Here is a 19,632-nt window from a genome sequence, read left to right on the forward strand (position 1 = left end):
TTCGCAGTTTGCTGGCATTTTTCCCCCCTTTTTTTTTTCCTGTTTAAATAAATTTCCTGACTAATTTATCCGTTTTTTTTTTTTTGACAGATTATCACTCAATTTTCATAATTCACACTACTTTTGTGTCCATTTATCTTACTTTGTTTACCATGTTCGGACTCATTTGATCATTTCCACCCAATTTTTGTTCACTTTTTCTCCTTCACTCATTTCGCTCCTTTCACTTAATTTTTGAATCATTTCACTCTTTTATTGATAATTTGACTCATTTCTCCCCCATTTTGTCTCCTTATTTCACAGCATGTAATAGTCGTTTGCAGTACATATAAAATTTCATCCCGGCAGTCGGCGTGAAGGCTTGTAATTTATGAGCTATGTTTCTATTAGTGTGTGTTACACTTGTTAGGGAGCCACGTGCGCCCTCACTGTGTGCCGCCTTTCACCAGCTTCTTTAACGCGCGCGCACGCACGCACGCACGCACGCACGCACGCACGCACGCACGCACGCACGCGTGTTGTTGGTCGGACGGTCTCAGCTCAGTGGCTGCTCCACCAAGGCCTTCGTGTATTATCAAATATCGGGTGGTCCGTGCCCCCCGGACAAAAGGCAATTTAATACAATTTAATGACATTGCCAAGAAATGTGTGTGTGTGCACGTATATGTGTGTGGGTGTGTGCACGTATGTGTGTGTGTGTGTGTGTGTGTGTGTTGGGGGATGCAGGACGAAGAGATGTGAAAATAACGTCTGTGTTTTCAACGGCAGTCATGTCACCTTCACTCGATCCTCCTCGAAACCGGCAATGACAGATCATGATGACGTTTATTATTTTCTATTTTTTTAGGAAAGTAGTGAACATTTCGACTCATTTTGGACATTTTTTTGGGACATTTTCACTGATTTTATCATTCTTTCGCAAGTTTTTAAAAATGTTTTCATTGTCATTTTCCCGTCAAATTTCACTCATTTAATTTTTGGAAGTTTCACAGTTTTCATTCATTTTTTGGCGACTCCTTCGATAAAAAACTGTTAACTCATGACGTATTCTCTGACAAATTTTCACTGCATTTTTGTGGTCATTTTCACTCAGCTTTTCCTTTGTGGACACATTTTCCAGCAATTTGAAGTTTTCACCCATTTTGCGACCAACTTGTTCATTTGATGACTCGTTTTTCTCAGTTCTTCATTTTTTTTTTTAAATACAATTTGCAAATGTTTGCCCATTTTCACTATCTCTCATTTTGGAGTCCTTTATTGACAATATAGAGATTGTTTGCCGTGATAGTTTTGAGCGTACTTTGATTTTTTACTGGCGGTGTGGCGTTGAAATGGTGGCGGCGGCGACGAGTGGCGTGGCGTGCTGGCTGGCGTGCGGCGTGCCACTAGAACGCCAAATCGTCCAAACTGCACTCGGCGGGCTCCAGCAAGCACACTGAAAGGTTTGGATCCAATTCACATATAGGTCAATTAAATGCACCAACATCTGCTCCCTCCCCGCCATTTGCATATAGCATTCATATGTTAATCATGGCCCTTGTTTTTTTTTTTTTTTTTTTTTTTCTCTTCCTGCGTGTGTGTGTGCGTGCGTTTCCTCCTCCTGTACTTCCTCCCCTCCTCCCAGCCTCTTTTGTATTGCCAAACAAAAAGAGATGCCGAACATTTTTGGATTCCCTTTTTCCCGTCCTATTTCCTCTTCCTCCCTGCGTTAAAGGGGAGGTGAGCCCCCCTGCCCCCCCCCCCCCCCCCCAGCCCACGGCGGCGAGGAGCCCCTTTAAAAAACGGAGCCCGGTCTCCTCCCCGAGCAGCTTAATGCCTTATAAATCAATGATGACACAGATGGACCAGCGATAATCTATTTAGAATGCCTCACAGCAAATATTGTTGTGCAGATGATTAGACAGTCATTTTAACCCCTAAACGCCTCCTACGCTCGCATGTTTTGCTGATTTCAAACACATTTAGCGGCAGAAGAGGCGGCGCCGCTTCAGGTTTGTCGTCGTTTTGTCTTTTGACGACTCCTCGACTGTTGCGACAATTTGTGGCCTTAAATGCGATGCCGCGTTAAAATAATCACACGAAAACATTCCAATCGACATTAGGCTCATATATTGTACGTGGTGATTTCGTACTAATCTCGAAAATTTCATGTTGCTAAGTCAAACTGGTCAAAATGCTCCACCAACCAACTCAATAATGATGACTAAAAACGTCATAACAATTTTGCCCGCCCGTCTGTTTCGTAAGCGAGGTCCAAGTTTGGTGCTAAGTGTACAAAATGTCTCTTCAGAATGCCTGGAAATGGCCAAATGGTCCTAAAATGGCCGCTTTCAAGCAAAATGCTGGACTTGCTGTGCTTTTTCAGGCATGGATTCTTGATCTTTTATCCGCATCTACTCATGCTCGACATGCCTACCAAATAGCATGTTGCTAACTGGTGCTCTATTCAGAGCAGATTTTTCAAAATGCCTTACCTGGTCAAAAATGCCCTGTTAACTTTTTTTCTTCCCAAAACTTACATATAAAATATATGATACATATATTATAATATATATAAATAAAAGATGTTGTATTTTAAATATTTTAAGTGTCCTAAAGATGTTTTTTTTTATGCTAGAACATACAATTGCAGAGAACGGGTGAGGCAATGGTAACAATTACAAAAAACTGCCAGCAGGTGGCGATAGAGTAGAAGAGATCAACCAGGGTCATGTTGCAAAAAAGCTCTTTTCCCCAGTGTTTTCAACAGATTTGTGAATAAAACAAAACAAACAAACAAAAATATACTTTTTTCCCGATTAAAAAAGAGGAGACTCCATATTCCATATTTTTATAGCAATAGAACACAATATTCTGTGAGCAAAGGGGGTTGCTTCAGTGAAAATGGCTGCCAGTGAATGAGTTATTGGTTGTCTTGCACCAAAATAGGAGGCCTTGTGTGTCTTTTTGGTTATGGTTTCTTAAGTCTGTACCAAATTTCATGTTGGCCACTTGTAATCAAAATGGAAGACAATCGGTGTCATTTTTGGACGTGGTTCCTTCATTTTTTGTGGTGGCTCTGGTTATGACAGACGCGCCTACCAAATATCATGTCGCTAATGGGACCTGTACTTTCAAAACACCTCACATTGAAAAGAATGATCCTAAAATGGCTGCTTAGAGCCAAAATGGCAGACCTGTGTCTAATTGGACATAACTTGAAATTTCAATTTCAATTTCTGTTCAACTAACTGGCTTTGGGGCTCTTTCTTTTTTTTTCCCACTACCAAACTTTCCAACTGTGAATCAGAGGTTTTGAGTGTCGTGATGCTGTTTTCGGGTTTTCATGGTGGGATGTCGTCCGTCCAGGTGGAGGAGAAAGCGCGGAGGAATCGGATGACGGCGGCGATAAGCAGCGTGCGGATGAAGTGGCGCTCGTCAGAGGTGGCAGCTGGCGCGAGCGCGCCGATAAATATAAGCCGCTATCGACCGCGTGAAAATGAAAGATCCCCGAGTGGCGTGCAGTATTTAGCTTCGGCGCGGTGGCCTCGCGTTTGCCCGCCGGGAAGGGATGGATTTCCAAAACGTGCCTCCGGGCGCACGATTTGATTTCATCGGTACCGTCGGGGTCAAATTTGACCCGTTTTGACATTTGACAGCAATAGAAATCCGCTAAATGTCATCCCTTCACCCTGAAATTTGATGACCGCTACAAGGTTTGAGTCAATGAATTGGACTGAATGGATTTTACATTTACCCGTCGATTAAATCAAAGAAAGTGGTGGTCGCGGTATTTATCTTGAAAAGTGCGATGCATGCTATGAATGTATATTTTATTTAATGTGGGAAGGATCGTCAAGCAGTTTTATGTGTCCAGCACATTCTCACAGGTCATGCAGAGAAACGCGCCGTTTGGTCTTTTCAAAGGTCACGGGTGGGATCACAAAAAAAGTCGAAGACTTCAATTGAATTTTCATGGAGTGTTCATGTGGGACTTTGAAAATCTGACAAAACCCGAATCATACGAAATCCAAAGCAATATTTTTTAAAAATCATCGAAAAATGGATCATTAAAAAAATCGAGGTTCCGCTGTGTTTTTCTGGAACCGTGTTGCCAGGGGAGTTGAAAACATCCCGATGAACTGTCTGTGTTCCCACCACACCTCCCTTGGCTAATGATGGCCTCTGCTGTCTGTTCAGGTGGCGTTCCCGCCAGCAGTGCCAGCCACAGGCGGCTCGACCCAACACCGAGGTTCACTCCAGTATGCTGTTGGTGTGCTAAGGTAAGCAAAGCTGCAATGTCGTTTGCAAAATGGGGCTAAATCAGAAAGCCAGTGTGTGGCATGAGTGATGTCGTGTTTGAGGGTGCCGCCAGGCATTCAGCTCCAATAACAACATGAAAAAAAAAAAAAAAGAATCACCAATGTCAAAAGATTGGCACCATGAGAGAATTTTCTGTCAATATTTGGGAATTTATTCATTTGTTTTTACTATTAGGTTTTTTTAAAACACAAATTGGCACTTGAAGTGTCAACATGCATTGTTTTACTCAATCATTTTCATTATTTTAAAAATAAATATTTATCAAATTAAACACATAATTTTTAACATGTTTCAATTTTTTTCCTTTTTTTAATATATCAATTTTTTCTATCCTTTGAAATTTTATTGTATTCTAAAGTTCAATTCATCCGTTTGTTTTGAAAATGTTGTAAAGTTCAACAATTGCTGAACGGCAACAGTCTCCTTTCCTGCTTGCATTTCACATTATGGGACCAAAAAAGACATTATATTAATATTATTCATTATGTATATCATTTTTAGATAATTGGCCGATTCATCGGTTATCAGATTTTATTCTGCCAAATATCGGAATTGATATTGACTTTAAAAAAAAAGTCTGTATACATGTTTCTAATATTTTACTTTATTTTGCACTTTTTTTTTCTTATTATTTGACATTTGATCCGCGAAATGTGTCAACAAGCAGAAGAATAATTTCCCACTTTTTAAGTTGTTTCTCTTTCTTTTTCTTCAGGCATTTTGTGAATTTTGTTATATAGTAATTTATTTCACTTTTGTATCAAACTTTAGTTTTGCCTTTTTTACCGATGCTTACTTTTTGTTTCATTTCATTTCATGTTGCGCACCTAAAGAAGTAGTCAAGTCATCGATTACTATTCGAATAATCTTTTTCTCCCTTCGCGCCTGTCGTAAAATGTTACGATGCTCGCCGTGTGATGATAAAGAACATCTCGTGCACGCACGCCAACTGTTCATCACTCACTCGCCAGTTCGACTTATCCCCAAAGGCGTTGTGTCTTTAAGCGCAGACGCGCGCGCGCACGCACACACACACACACACACACACACACACACACACACTCAACTTGTAACAATCTGGATTGTGATAATCTGCCATAATCATCCGCCACATGCCGCCTAAAAACACACTCGGGTGGCATTCCGCCGTGCCGCCTCCGCGCGCCAATGTCACTACCTCCGCCGTCAATGTCACCACCGTGCGTGTGCGTGTGCGGGAGGGAGGGTGGGTGGTGGGTGGTGGGGGGGGCGGGGTTTGTTGAGCAATTTATGTTAGGCATTAGTCTAATTGAATCGTATATCAAAGGCGTGGTGAGTCGCAGGTGCTTGAATATGCCGAAAGTCAAACCCAAAGAAGAAGAAATGCAGCAAATCTATTGGACCACGTTTTAGGGTTTGGAGCCGGAGGTCGGGTTTGAAATAAATAAATAATCAGGGTCACACATTAGAAGTCTAGACGAGGCTTTCAAAGTAGGGTTTCAAACAAGATGAAGGTTTCCATTTAAGGTTTGGTTAAAACCAGTTTATGATTCAGGGTTTTGAGCCTTTAAGGTTATAAAGTATGGGTTTGAACAAGGGTTAAGGTTGTAAAACAGGGTTAAGGTTTCAAGCAAGAATTTCAAACAATTTATGCTTTCAAATTAGGGCTTCAATCCATAGTTACAGTTTGGGATTAGGATTAGGATTAGGATTAGGTTTGGGATTTAAAGTAGGATCTCATAACAAGGTTCAAGTTTTGAATTAGGGTGTTGAGCCTGGGTTCGAGTTTCAATAAAGGAATAAGGTTTCAAATCTGGGTTTCAAATGAGTTGAGGTTAAATTAGGGTTCAAGCCTGGGTTGGGATTGAAGGATTATGGTTTCAAACAAGGGTTAAAGTTTTATGAAATTATGGCAGGATTAGGGTTTCAAGCAAAGGTTTCAAACAAGAATTGGGGTTTCAAAACAAGGGTTATGATTCCACATTAGGTTTTCAAGACAGCGTTAAGGTTTGAAATAAGGTTCAGGGTTTCAAATGAGGGTTTTAAAGCAAGAGTTTGGGTTTCAAATTAGGGTTTTAAACTGATTAGGGTTTCAAATTACGGCTATGAAAGGATTATGATTTCAAATAAGAGAGTTAGGCTTTCAAACGAGGGTTTAAAGGTCAAGGGGAGAGTTTCAAATTATGAATTCAAGATATTGTTCAGGGTTGAAATTAGCGTAATTAGCAAGGTAAGGTATCAAGCAAGGGTTTGGGCTTCAAGTGAGTTATTTTCTTTGTCTAATTTTGCTTGACTGAAGTCGCATATTCCTTATGACATGAATTTTTTTTTGGGGGGGGGGGGGGCTAGTCGCGTTTTTGCAGTGTGTGAAAAGGTGGCGCCTCCCTCCACGCGCCGCCCCCCGTCATTCCCCTCCGCCTCCTCCGACGCGACGGATGATAAATTCCGGGCGGGCGTCGTCGGCAACAGCTGTCGGCAGACAGGCCTGATATGAGAATAGCAGCATAGGATGAGCGGGCATTAAAAATTAATATGCTATTTAGCCTCGGTGTATTTTAGGTATTTGACATTTTCATGTCCGGACAGCCGCAATTTATTCATAGTGCACAGGAGACGGACGAGGGGGGGGAAAAAAAATATCCGCGTTTAAAGGGCGCTGGCCGGCCGGGTGGGGGCGGGCGGTGGCGCCGCCGCCTCACCTTGTGAGGTCACGCCATCGCGGCCGCTGCTAACTTTGGCCCGCTTTTCGGAAGGCGCCAATCGAGCGTTCATTTGATGACAAAACATGACAACAACATTGCGCAATTTGAGATTCTCAGCACACGACTTGATTTTATTTTGAAATCACGTCGTATGAAATATGACTTCCTTTTGAGATACTTTGGATTGTGCGCGGATGCGAGAGGTCGCGCGCGGCACCACGCGTGTCATGTGCGAGCGCATCCAGCGTTGACGGTGACATTTGACCGGCGGCTGTCGTCCGTTTTCGCGTGTTGGCCTTGAGGCCGTTTTCCAAATGTCGACACTCGCCCGCGGCGGCGTCCGTGCTCGCTTTGACCGAAATGAGATTTTGCGCGAACGTCAAAGATTCGTCTGAAGGGGAAAAAAAGAAAACGTTTGCGTTCGTCGAGAGAGGATCATGTTCCGCCTGCTGATTGGCTCAAATCTGCTTACAGTCAGGGGTTATAGCGCCACCTGTTGTTTTGCTGTGAATTTGATAAATAATAATAATAATAAAAAATGGAAATTTGAGGTTTGGACATCAATGGTTGCGGGTTGAATTGTTTTTGAGGGGACAGAAAATATATTCCATATATTAGCGTTTCAAGCTCGGGTTACGGGTTCTTATTAGGGGTTCAAGACCATGTTCGGTTTTCAGATGAAGGTTTCGTTTTTTTGTTTTTGTTTCTCATGAGTTGAGTTGAGGTTTTAAATTTGAGTTTCAGATAAAGATTAGGCTTTCAAACAAGTCTTGAGGTTTCAAGCCAGGACTATGGTTAAGACGAGGTTTAGAGTTTCATGTCATGTTTCATGCCAAGGTTTGGGTTTCAAATCATTGTTAAAAGATCAAATTCGGGTTTCAAACCAGATGTCAGGTTTCAAAACAGGAATTGTGTTTCAAATGCATGTTAAAGGTGCAGATTTAAATTTTGATTTTCACGCCAGAGTTAATGATCTAGGGTTAACGCAGTGCCCCTTTTGGACATTTTACCTTAGGGGTGTACTCACTTTTGTTGTCTTGAGTTTAGACAGAGTTAAGGTTTGAACACAGGATTATGCCTTCAAATGAGGACTAATATTTAAATACATGTTAATAGGTTAATAGAGTGATGAATTTGGACAGTTTCACTTAGGGGTGTACTCACTTTTGTTGCCAGAGGTTTAGCCATTAACGTGTGTGTGCGTGCGTGTAGTTACTTTCTACAACGCTGCATGTTGTAACCTGAGGGAGCGTTTAGCACCTTAACCTCGGTTACGGTGACGATGCCAACGCTGGGTGCGAGCGTGGCGACGAGAGAAGCAGGAAGCAGGAAGGCGGCGCCGGCGCTTCCCACCTGTTACATGCTCGGCTGCGGCTTCCCGCGCTCGCTACAAAGCCGGCGACAAATCAAAGCCCCCCCGAGAGCCGCGCGCGCTATATGAAAGAAAATGTCTTAACAAGCGGCGTCTTTTTCTCCTCTTAAGTGGAAACGTTTGACTCGCTGCCTCCGTAAAAGTCTTTCAACATCACACGAGCATTACAAGTAAGAGTAAAAAAAAAAAGAGAAGAAAAAAAAAGACACGCTTAGACGTCAAGTTGTATTTTTCCTGGCGGAGGCCAACGTGACTTTGAGTCGGCGGCCTCCTGTCGCTCGCCATCACTCAAGTGTCCTCATTAACATATTGAAGACTTCCAATAGCGCCCCCTCCCCTTTTTGCTCGTTGGCACTCAGCTCCGGGGGGGGCGGGGGGGGGCGGTTACACCATCATCAGCATCCGCCAGCTGACGCCGTGTCACTCATTTTAACCACACTTGACTTCCATAACCTGCTGACGACGAAAGACACCTGTGCCGCTTTTCCACCAAGGGTTAGGGTTTCAAATGGGGTTTTAGTCCAGGAGGGAAGTTCCAATGTAGGCTTTTAAGAAGAGGTTAGGGTTTCAATGTAGAGTTTTAAGTGGAGATGGCCGAGTATCGGGCCAACGCTGGCCTTAGTTTAGGTATCGATACTCTCTCACTGTGAGTACTCATACTGGTACCGGTCTGAAAAAAAAGTGGTATCAAATATTCCGTTAAACCCGCCTTTGAGTTTGAAGCTCTGGTTTGGGTTCAAGGCAGGGTTTCAAATTTTGGTTTCAAGCCAGATCTCGGATTTCAAGTTAGGTTTGGAAAGCAAAATAAGGTTCGGGTTTCAAGTCAAGGTTAGGGTTTCAAGTCAAGGTTAGGGTTTCAAGTCAAGGTTAGGGTTTTAAGTCAAGGTTAGGGTTTCAAGTCAAGGTTAGGGTTTCAAGTCAAGGTTAGGGTTTCAAGTCAAGGTTCGGGTTTCAAGTCAAGGTTAGGGTTTCAAGTCAAGGTTCAGGTTTCAAGTCAAGGTTAGGGTTTCAAGTCAAGGTTAGGGTTTCAAGTCAAGGTTAGGGTTTCAAGTCAAGGTTCGGGTTTCAAGTCAAGGTTCGGGTTTCAAGTCAAGGTTAGGGTTTCAAGTCAAGGTTAGGGTTTCAAGTCAAGGTTAGGGTTTCAAGTCAAGGTTAGGGTTTCAAGTCAAGGTTAGGGTTTCAAGTCAAGGTTAGGGTTTCAAGTCAAGGTTCGGGTTTCAAGTCAAGGTTAGGGTTTCAAGTCAAGGTTCAGGTTTCAAGTCAAGGTTAAGGTTTCAAGTCAAGGTTAGGGTTTCAAGTCAAGGTTAGGGTTTCAAGTCAAGGTTCGGGTTTCAAGTCAAGGTTCGGGTTTCAAGTCAAGGTTAGGGTTTCAAGTCAAGGTTAGGGTTTCAAGTCAAGGTTAGGGTTTCAAGTCAAGGTTAGGGTTTCAAGTCAAGGTTAGGGTTTCAAGTCAAGGTTAGGGTTTCAAGTCAAGGTTCGGGTTTCAAGTCAAGGTTAGGGTTTCAAGTCAAGGTTCGGGTTTCAAACTCCTCTGACCTACTGCAACAAATTTTAAAAGTAGGGTTTCAAGAAAGTGTAAGGGCTACAAATGTGTGTTTTCAACCAGGTTTAGTGCTTCAAAGTACGACGACTACTTCAAATAAGGTTTTGATACAGGATTGTGGTTTCAAATTTGTGTTTCAAGACAGGTTTCGTGTTTGAAGTTAGAAGTCAAAGGCAGGCTTCAAATTACGGTTTAAAAACAAGGTTATGTTTGTATGTTATGTTATGTTGTGTTTTAAAGCTTCAAGTGTGGATTCGAGTTTTAAAGCATGGCTATGATTTGAAATGTTTGTTTCAAGACAGGATTGGGGCTTGGAAGTCGGGTTTTAAGACAGAAGTAAGATTTTGAATTTTGGTTTTAGGGCAGATAAAGATTTTTCGAGTCAGGGTTTCAAAACAGCGATAAGGTTTTTAGGTTTAGGTTTTCAAGTTGGGGTTGAAGGGCAAGGTTAGTGTTTCATAGTATTTTCTGACACGGTTAAGGTTTCAAATGAGGGTTTTAACCTGGGTTCAAGTTGTTTCAAGTCAGGGTTAGGGTTTCAATGCAGCGTCGCCATAATGCCGTGGCTCGCTAAATTGGACGCGTCGCCATCTTGAGCCGGTAACCCAACAAGACAAACGTGGTCCGGACGTGGGAAAACTGCGTAAATAATTGATCTTTTCCGCTTCTACTATTAATAATTCGTCTGCGTGGACCTGATCTGCACGTCATCGGGATGTGAGCGTCACCATCAACAGCAAACAAGACAAGAAACACAACATCAGCACCAGCGCCATTTTCACGCCACAAAAAAAATCGTGTCCACGTCAAACATTCTGCAGCCATTTTGTCCAAATTTAAATTCAATCAATTGCTATTGTCTCATTGCTACCAAGCACGAACGAGCACGCAGCAGATGGCGATTGGAAAAATTCAGCCCTTGAAGCCACTTTCACTTCGCAGCATGAAATTTGGTAGGCATGCTTTGATGAGTAGAACCACAAAAAAAAGTCTCAAGAAGCCATGCGTGAAAAGGCACAGAAAGCCCGCCATCTTTGTTTGAAGCAAGCAAACGTGTCTACTCAGTAGCAATTCTTGTGACAATTCAAATCCTGAAACCAGTTTCACTTCGTTTTGGTAGACACGTCTTTCTTGAGTAGACCCACAAAAAAAGTCATGTGGAGCCCGGTTGCCTCAATGCAAATTTAACGGACTACCCTGACCTTGGTATTTTTTTAATTGACATTGTGACGACTTGGGCAGTTATGCTACTATGCTAACGATATGCAAAGATGAAAAGAAATTAAAATAGCAACACATTCATCCTCATTAAAGTAAATAAAGTAAAAAAAAAAAAAACAACACTCTAAAAACATTTGGGTCAAAAATAACCCAAATATGGGTGAAAAATTGACTAAATTTTGAGTCAAGAAATTGGTGTTAAAATAACTCATAAATATTGGGCAGATCCAACTTGGGTCAAAAATTTGGGTCATTTTGTATAAAATAACCCAGAAAGTTGGGTCAAATTGACACATAGCGTGGATTGGTCCATTTTTTTTTATCCATAATTGGGTTACTTTTGACCCAACAGTTTTTAGAGTGAACAATGTTTTTTTCTTCCCACTTTCTGATACTTTTTTCAACGAATGATCCTAGAAAATGTCAGCTTCCTACAGATTTCTGAACAGGAAGTCAGCCATGTCGTTTGGAATTCCCGGGCTCGCCCTCCTGATGAATTTCAACCAATGGGTTGCGGTCATCCAAACTCGATTATCATTCATCGGCGATCACAGTATTGAAGTCGTTTTTGTCATATTTTTGTATTTTTGTTGATAATTCTCATAAGTGTTGTCCTGCCATTCTACAAATGCTTCCACGAGGGACCCCCATCATACCCCCCCCCCCCCTCTTTCTCTTCCCTTTGTGGCGCTTCCTGAATTAAAGCGGCGGCTTCCTGTTCTTTGATATGCACGGCCACATCTGGGCCGCCGCTCGCCGGGCCGCGCCGCCTAATAACAATCACCTTCCCTTTCACTGGGCCCTGATTGTTTCTAATTGGCCCTGACAGATAGTAGCTGACAGGCCGCCGCCGCCGCCCCTCCCTGCGTGACCCGCGCTCGCTCGCCGCACTTATAAGGCCTGTCATTTTTAATATTTGATTTTCGCTTCGTAAAAAGTTATGTGTTTTAGAGCTGTCACCCTCCCCCCCCCTCAATCATGTGATGAAATCAGTTTTTAAGTGAGGCGGTGGCGGCGAAGGCGGCGGCGGCGGACGCCCGTCCCTCGCCTCTTGGCCCTCGTCTCCCTTTTTAAAGACCCCCACCCCCCGCCTCGCCGTCCCCCCCCCCCTTTTTGCTTAATTGTCCCGCCGCCTTCATCATTCCTGGCCCTCGCCGCTTCCTCCTGTCGCCTCCGTTCAGCCTCACGCCGAGTGCGCGCGGCGGCGGGATCACGCATCAAATATTCACGCGTGCGGCGGGAGCGTTTGGACAAATGGCGTCGGCGTCTGAGCACGCCTCGAGTGTTATTTGCACGCCATTGATTCCCGTTAAAGGTGTACGGCGCGGCGTGGAAGGCACATCGGGCCCGGCCGGCGGATCATTAAATGAAAAGACGGATTCATCGACAGCTTGACGGATGACATTTTGCGGCGCGATCCATATTGGCCTTCAATAAAAACACAATTTGGAGCTTAAGACAAAGGGGATGGCGGGGGGGGGGGGGGGGGGGCGAGCAGAGCGAGACGGGAGAACGCTGGATCTTCACCTCCTGATGTCCAGCACAAATGCAGGAAATGCCATCTTTTAAATATTTGCAATCTGCACGTCGGTTTACGCTTGGAGGCGCACGCAGCCGTGATTGACAGGCGGAATCGGCGCGCAATCGTTCGGGGTCATCTGGACCAGTTGGGCTTCTGGTTTCCTTTGTGTGTTTGCCTGCGCGGATGTGTTTACGTTACAAGAGTGTGTCTGAAAAAGAGCACGTTGTGTTGACGTGACAACACGTGTGGCACTTGAAATGCGACGGGGTGGGCAGGATGCTCGTGCCGGGTTTGATTGTCAACCAAAGGTCCAAACGGAGTCTTAATAAGAGACCAAAAAACAAGTCCTAACAACACATGAGCCAACTCCAAAACAAAGTCCTCTATCACGGACTCAAGAGCCAAAGAGATCCACGTGTCGATGGCGTGTGCGCTTAGAACGGTGCCAATCAGAAACTCAACAAGGGAACCCAAAAACTCAACAGACTCTTAGTTGAGGACAAAACTAAGAACCCGGCAGGGATCCCAATGAGAGATTCAATGAAATGATAAAATAGTAAAATAAACTCAGCTGTAGTCAAAGTCAGTGACCCCAAAACAGTCCTGATCAGAGACTTGACGAAAGCCAGAGACAGACAGAGACAAAACCAATACGAACAAGAGTCCCAAAAAGCATAAAGCAGTCTTAACAAAAGACGTCACCACTAAACTGAAGACGAGACTCAAAGATTCACCCGGCGGTGTCGCTTGTGATTCGAAAGTGAAACCCGAGTACACGGGATGAAATCAAGTCCCATTTACCGATACAAGCCTCGTCCCAACAAACACCACCAACGAGAGAACACAAGATCACAAATCAGTCACAGAACCATCTGGAGCGCAGGGTTCACCATTTTCCGGTCCTCGAGGTCCAGGGTCCTGCAGGTTTGAGATGTTTCCACCGACCAACACACCCTGATACTAAAAATCAGGATCCTTATCAGGCACGCCGATGAGCTGATTATATGAATCAGGTGCGCTCGTCGGCGGAACCATCTAAAAGCTGCAGGACTCCGGATCTCAAGGACCGGAATGGGTGAACCCTGATCTAGAGGCTGGACTAGATCCAAAGAGTTTCAGCAAGAAACCCTGACCAAAGGTACCAATCAGGGAATTAAGCACACGATTCGACAACAAATGGATTACGGTTCGCGAAATTGATTTCGGATTGCGATGTGGAGGCTTTGGGTTCACATTAGGTGAGGTTCGATGAAGGTGTCTGGGTTTCTGCTCCACTTAGGCGAGATCCACAACTTTGATTAGAGTTCGGCTTGGTTTGTGTTAGCTCCAGAACTGAGAGACTTTGTTCAAGTTAAAGTAAGTTAAAGGGACGAGGGTTCGAGGGTTCGAGGGTGAGTTCGGGTCAGTATTTATTAAGATGGTTTATTTGGTGTTTGGAATACAGTTTGTAGTCACTTTTGGGTCCTTTGAGTTACCAACTGACAAAAAAACAAAACCTCCTCTTCGAGTGTTTAACCCTGCAACCCCCCCCCCCCCCGACCCCCCCGCCCCACTCTTCTCCCATTCCGGGACCCTCAGGTGCCCCCGGGCGCGCCCACTACCCAACGCCACGCTGCGCCTTTCAGCCGGCGACATCCACACAACTAATTGGAGTCGGGCTGCGTGTTTTCACTAAAGGCGCTCTTTAATTACATGGGAGTTGGGAATGAGTATTTTGGGAACGTGTGTGTGCGTGCGCGCGTGCGTGAGCGTGTGCGTGTGCGGCTTCAAACAAATGGAGCGCACCAAAAGCAATATTTGTTTTGCCGTGATTAACAAACGGGCCGGGCAATTTGTACGTTAAAAAAGAAAAATACTTCCGACCCTTAATGAACTTTTGCTCCCGGCCTCGACTGGGTTAGACCCCGCCCCCCCCCCCCCCCCTTTTTCTTATCCCGTCTTGTGCCGGTCGTGCTCACAGGAGCTTTATTAATAAGCGCCTGAATAATGTAAAGAGTATTGTTTTCTCCCAGCTTTGTATTAATAAACATGAATGAATTTATTGGCTATTCGGCAAAGCGTGATTAACGCACATTAATGTCGGGATATTGCTCGGCGTGCCCTGCAACGACGGGGCGCTCGTCCCGCCCCCGCCTCCGTAAAACAACCGACAACGACAACAACAAAAAAAAAAAAGCATGAAATATTTATGGCGGGATATGAACGCTTTTTGTAAAAGAAAATAGCAAGTTATTAATCCTCTGATTAACAACTGATTAACCTTTTTTATTAAAGACGTGATCCGTGCACCATCGACTCCGGGATACGTCGTCTTGACTGCGCGGCGGAATAATTATTTTTGTGTCTTTTCTAATTGCAAAAAAAACGCATGGCTGAACTATATGCGTGTGTGTGTATGTGTGTGTGTGTGTGTCTTAAGGCAACGCACTCACACACACACGCACACGCACACGCGCGCATGAATAAGATGGAGGATAAAAGCCCAAGTGCAAACATAATGAACAAAATTCCGGCGCGCTGGAGGAGAACAAGAGCCTAAATTTAGCCGGCGATCTGCTTAAAACAATGGCGTTTAATTCACATATCCGTTTATTCGGCGCGGGGCGGGAAACGCGAGCGGCAAAGGCAGGATAAAAAAAGGGGGGAAAAAAAAGAAAAAAACAAGAGTATTGAAGGACAAAACATGCGCTGCCAAGGCTCATCTCGCCGCCATTGTCTGCGTATTTTTAGTCGTCGTCGAGCCCAAAGACAATTATGACTTCCGCACTCGGCAAATCCGCCCGCCCTTCTCATGTTTGGACTTAGTTATTTATTTGCCGCCATTGTTCGACACGGGCTCAAGTACACTGGAGTTGATCGCAATCATCTATTTCAATTTGGCTGCCACAAAAGCATCGGCGGGGGGGAAATGAGGGCGCACTCTTATACTCTCGTCGTCCAGGTGTTCGTTACGCACGGCGGGAAGGAGGAAACTTTTTGTGGATTATTGCGCCTTTATACAAAATGGCGGTTATGAGTCGTAAACTGACAACTGCAACTGTTATTAGGATTGTGAAGCGACACATAAAGTGGATTTTGGCAGCTATGGATTCACCTATTTGCAGATGTTTTTTTTTTTTTGTTAAGTATGAATTTTTTAGGGTGGAACAACTCAAGAATCTTTGACGTTAAAAAAATACATTTCGTTTTTGTATGTACAATTCTAACGAGCATCCATTCTTCGCAAACTTCGGCAATTCGCAGGCAACACCTTGAAAATAGCAGGGGGTCCCCCCGTATTCTTTATCCTCTGCAACGAACAACTCACATTACTGCGGCTAACTGAAAACGGAGGTGTCTTTATATACTGTATTGTTTGTATGTCGGTAAGTTTATGATACTGCCCCTCGGTGGCCACCCCGGATGGCGCAGCGAAATCTTCAGTAAATTGATGCAAAAAGTGTGGAAAGAAAAATATTTCTTGATGTTGTTAATGTATGCTTTAATAAGGTGCAATTTTTGTCATTAATTGAATTGGGTTTTTTTTTTTGTGGGGGGGATTAATTGCTTTTCCATTCATTTCAATGGGGAAAAATGAGTTAAGATAGTTTTACAAAAGTAGCCACGGATTAAAAGAATGTAGCTCAGCATACAGTGGGCATTTTTGACTGTGTGGATTATTTCTGGTGTTTCATTTCTATTGCGCAAGGATGACCAATCCCGCGGGGTCATAGTCCATTTTTGTTTACAGCGTGCCAGACATGCATTCGCACGCCATGGGGAGGCGGGGTCAACACGCTGACAGTGATTATTATAATTTAAGAAGTCGTCACTTGGATTCCTCGCATGCGTTCCTTCACGTGAAAATACATTTCCAGTTTTTCCCCTTTCTCCTCTCCGTCCTCAAAATGTCTCCTTTTTTTTTTTTTTTTTTTTTTTTAACATGACATTTTTGTGCTATCATCACAATGAATTAGTCTGATCTGAAAATATGTAGAAGGACATATGCCTTGGCCCACTTTCCGAGAAGTGGCGGGTTCACATTCTGGTCATTTGCTGCGCGGACGCGCGCGTGTGCGCAGCAGGCGCGCGCGCGTGTATTGTGCGATTTGGTGAGCCGTTTGGGACTTAGCAAGTATTTTTAGCAAGGTGGACTCTGCAGTAATTAAGAGAGGAGTAGAAAGGTGCTTAATTCCACTTTCCTGATCGTTTTTCTTTTGTTTTAAAGCGTGCCGCGTGGCGCACACACACACACACACACACGTGCGCGCGCACACGTCGTGTGTCGCGGTTTGCTTGGCAGCAGGTACGCGAGCGCCGAGCTTCCGATTAGCGCCGGTGCTGCACATGGTTGCGTCCGGAGGTCCGGGTCTGGGTTCAAGCCTTCCTTCAACGGGTCCTGATTGAACTTTCACAACAAGCATGCATCATTTGAGTGTTTTTTTTTTTTTTAAATATGATTTTTAATGATTTATTATTATATATTTGTACAGTCTTCTTTTTGTAATATAACTTTGACTTTAAGGTAAGTTTGTGTTCTTTGAACTTTAATGCATACTTAAAAAAAAAAGAAAAAAAAAGGTATATTTTGTGTTGTCTGTGGCGCAATGTTTGCACGTTTCAAACCAACCCGTCAAAACGTTGACGGAAGTGGGAGGAAATCGTTTGTCGCCGGGCGCTTCTTGGCTGGTCCCGTCGCGGCGGAGTCTCGGCGACAAGTCGCTGAAGGCGGCGGCTTTGTTTTCCCCGAATCGTCTCACTCGCCTCTAATGAAGCCATTACCGCGTCTTTTGTTTTGGTTTTGGCGGGACGGCGCCGCTCGTCTTCAAAGCGCCTCGCCATCAAAGCGCGTAATCGGAGAAGTTAACGTAAACTTTGATTCGATTTCTTTGGCTGCTTTGAATGAGCGCCGCTGAGCTTTTTCTTCCAAGTTCCTGCGAAGTGAAAATACGTCGTAAATTTGAGCGTCATTAACGACCCTGACAAATTTGAACGAGCAAAAAAAAATGGTCAAATATGAAATGAGGCTGCAAAATTCTTGCGTCATGTTTTTCTGTTTCACTTCCTCGGAAATATTCTCCATTTTTGTTTTGTTTTCAAATGTGTTTATTTGAAAAGGAGGCCCGGTATAGAAGTTGAACGACTTCCTGGTTTGTTTCAACGGATGAGGAAAGATGTCTTGTGATGACTTGACAAAAGACTTTTTCTTCTTCATCATCGTCTTCATCGTGTTCCTCGGAAGGATTCTCGCCGCCACGGGGCCACTTTTTGTCCTCCATATTCATCACACTCCGTCGACAGCGAACGAAGGCCCGAGGGCGCAACTCGCTGTTACGCTGTGTGCGTTAAAGGAAATGTAACACATTACGGAGCATTGAGCATAGTCGGGCCTGGAGGTAGTCGACGCAGGGATGGGCTCGCCGCTAATGCTAGTTAGCTCACTTACTTCTTGGGATTGACGTCATAGGGTGCTTGGAAGAGCGTCCAATGGCATTATCCTTAGAAAAAAACGATAACCCCCGCTACCCGACTAGTCAAATGCGCTTGTTTGGTCTTATAAGTACTTGGCAAGGCATTTTGGAAGATCCTCTTCAAAATCCAAACTGATTTTTTTACATCATTTCTTCATATTGATTTATTTATCTTTTTAAAAACATTGAAATAAAAATGAATGGATTGTGTTGAATAGTTAAACTAAATATGTATTTTTATTTGGTTGTAATTATATTTCTCCTAATGACCTTCAGATTTTTTAGGAGCTCATTAGTTTTACATTATATATATATATATATATATATATATATATATATATATATATATATATATATATATATATATATATATATATATATATATATATATATGTGAGGGGAATTTTTTTATACAATTATAATTCATGTAAGGTGTTGATGATATTTACTTGGATTTACAAGCATTTTTTTTAAATAATTTTTTCAGCAAATTTGTTTTATGTAATATACATGAATATATTTTATTTAATAGGTTCTAGATATTTATACAAACGTATGTTATATGAAATATTTGTAAGTATTTTGATGTCTTTAAAATGCACATTTGATGTGACATTTGTTTGTAACGTTGACACGTTTTGCGCCAATTTATATAATCGTTATTATCCAGGCACACACGGAGATCTTACGGATTTGTTTTCATTGATTACGTTACCATGTTTTGTTTCTCTAACAGTTCAAATTGAGGTGTACTATTTATGTTGTTGTGGTAGAAAACTTAATTTTACTGACTTCATCCCGATGCACCACTTTTGTCGTCTTCCCATTGAACCGACCACAATACAAGTCGAGATAATGGCGACTTCGCCGGACTTGTTGTCTTGTTTGTCTCGGTCGCCTTTTGGGAATTCCCGGAGGCAGCAGACTTTTGGACGAGAGTGTCAAGCGTGTGGATGGGCTTCTTCCTTTTGTCCGCTACTCCACAGCGGCCTCACTTGAGCATAAATCTCCATTTCAGAGCTTTAAAAGCTTTTTTGTGCCGCTACCTGTTTAAGCGGGAGAGTCACTTATCAAGTAATAGGCAAAGTAGTAACACTCATCAAAGTGGTCTTTAATCTAAAAAATCAACATTTCATAGCTTGCAATGGATATTCCGTTTAAGCAGTTGTAGCGGTCATAATAAAATCTTCTTTAAACGATTTAAAGTACCTTGTGTCGATACCCGTTTAAGCAGAAGTTTACACCTGGAAGCAACTACTGTATTTGCAAGAGGGGGAAACAACTTAATAGTATTAGAATTAGTAGTGGTCATACATATTCTTTAAAATCAGCATTGCAGAGCCTAAAAAGCAACTTGCGCTGCTACCCGTCTAAGCGGAGGAGTCATTTGCAACTGGCACCTCAAATTTTCAGGAGAGAGAAAAAAATAAAGAGGAGTCATGGTCATAAACTACAACAGTCTTTTCCCTCACAAAGTGTCATTTCTATATTTTATATATATTTTATAGAAGTGATATTAATTCTAAAAATCAACATTGCAT

The 19,632-nt window shown here is 43.2% G+C and overlaps 1 protein-coding gene and 1 long non-coding RNA gene across 5 annotated transcripts in view; one reads left to right on the forward strand and one right to left on the reverse strand.

Annotated features, from left to right (window-relative positions):
- znf536 (zinc finger protein 536) overlaps positions 1-19,632 on the forward strand; it is a 266,047-nt gene that overhangs the window by 115,576 nt on the left and 130,839 nt on the right. For all 4 annotated transcript variants that reach the window (XM_086072166.1, XM_086072170.1, XM_086072167.1 and 1 more), the window contains one exon: positions 4,180-4,262. In XM_086072166.1, the coding sequence (XP_085928292.1) occupies positions 4,180-4,262 (83 nt within the window). The remainder of the gene's footprint in view (positions 1-4,179; positions 4,263-19,632) is intronic.
- The window catches only part of LOC147176601 (uncharacterized), a 35,439-nt gene that overhangs the window by 7,057 nt on the left and 8,750 nt on the right, over positions 1-19,632 (reverse strand). The window lies entirely within an intron of this gene.

Source organism: Leptonotus elevatus, chromosome 3, assembly GCF_054856555.1.
Source record: "Leptonotus elevatus isolate MCC_2025b chromosome 3, RoL_Lele_1.0, whole genome shotgun sequence".
Lineage (NCBI taxonomy): Eukaryota > Metazoa > Chordata > Actinopteri > Syngnathiformes > Syngnathidae > Leptonotus > Leptonotus elevatus.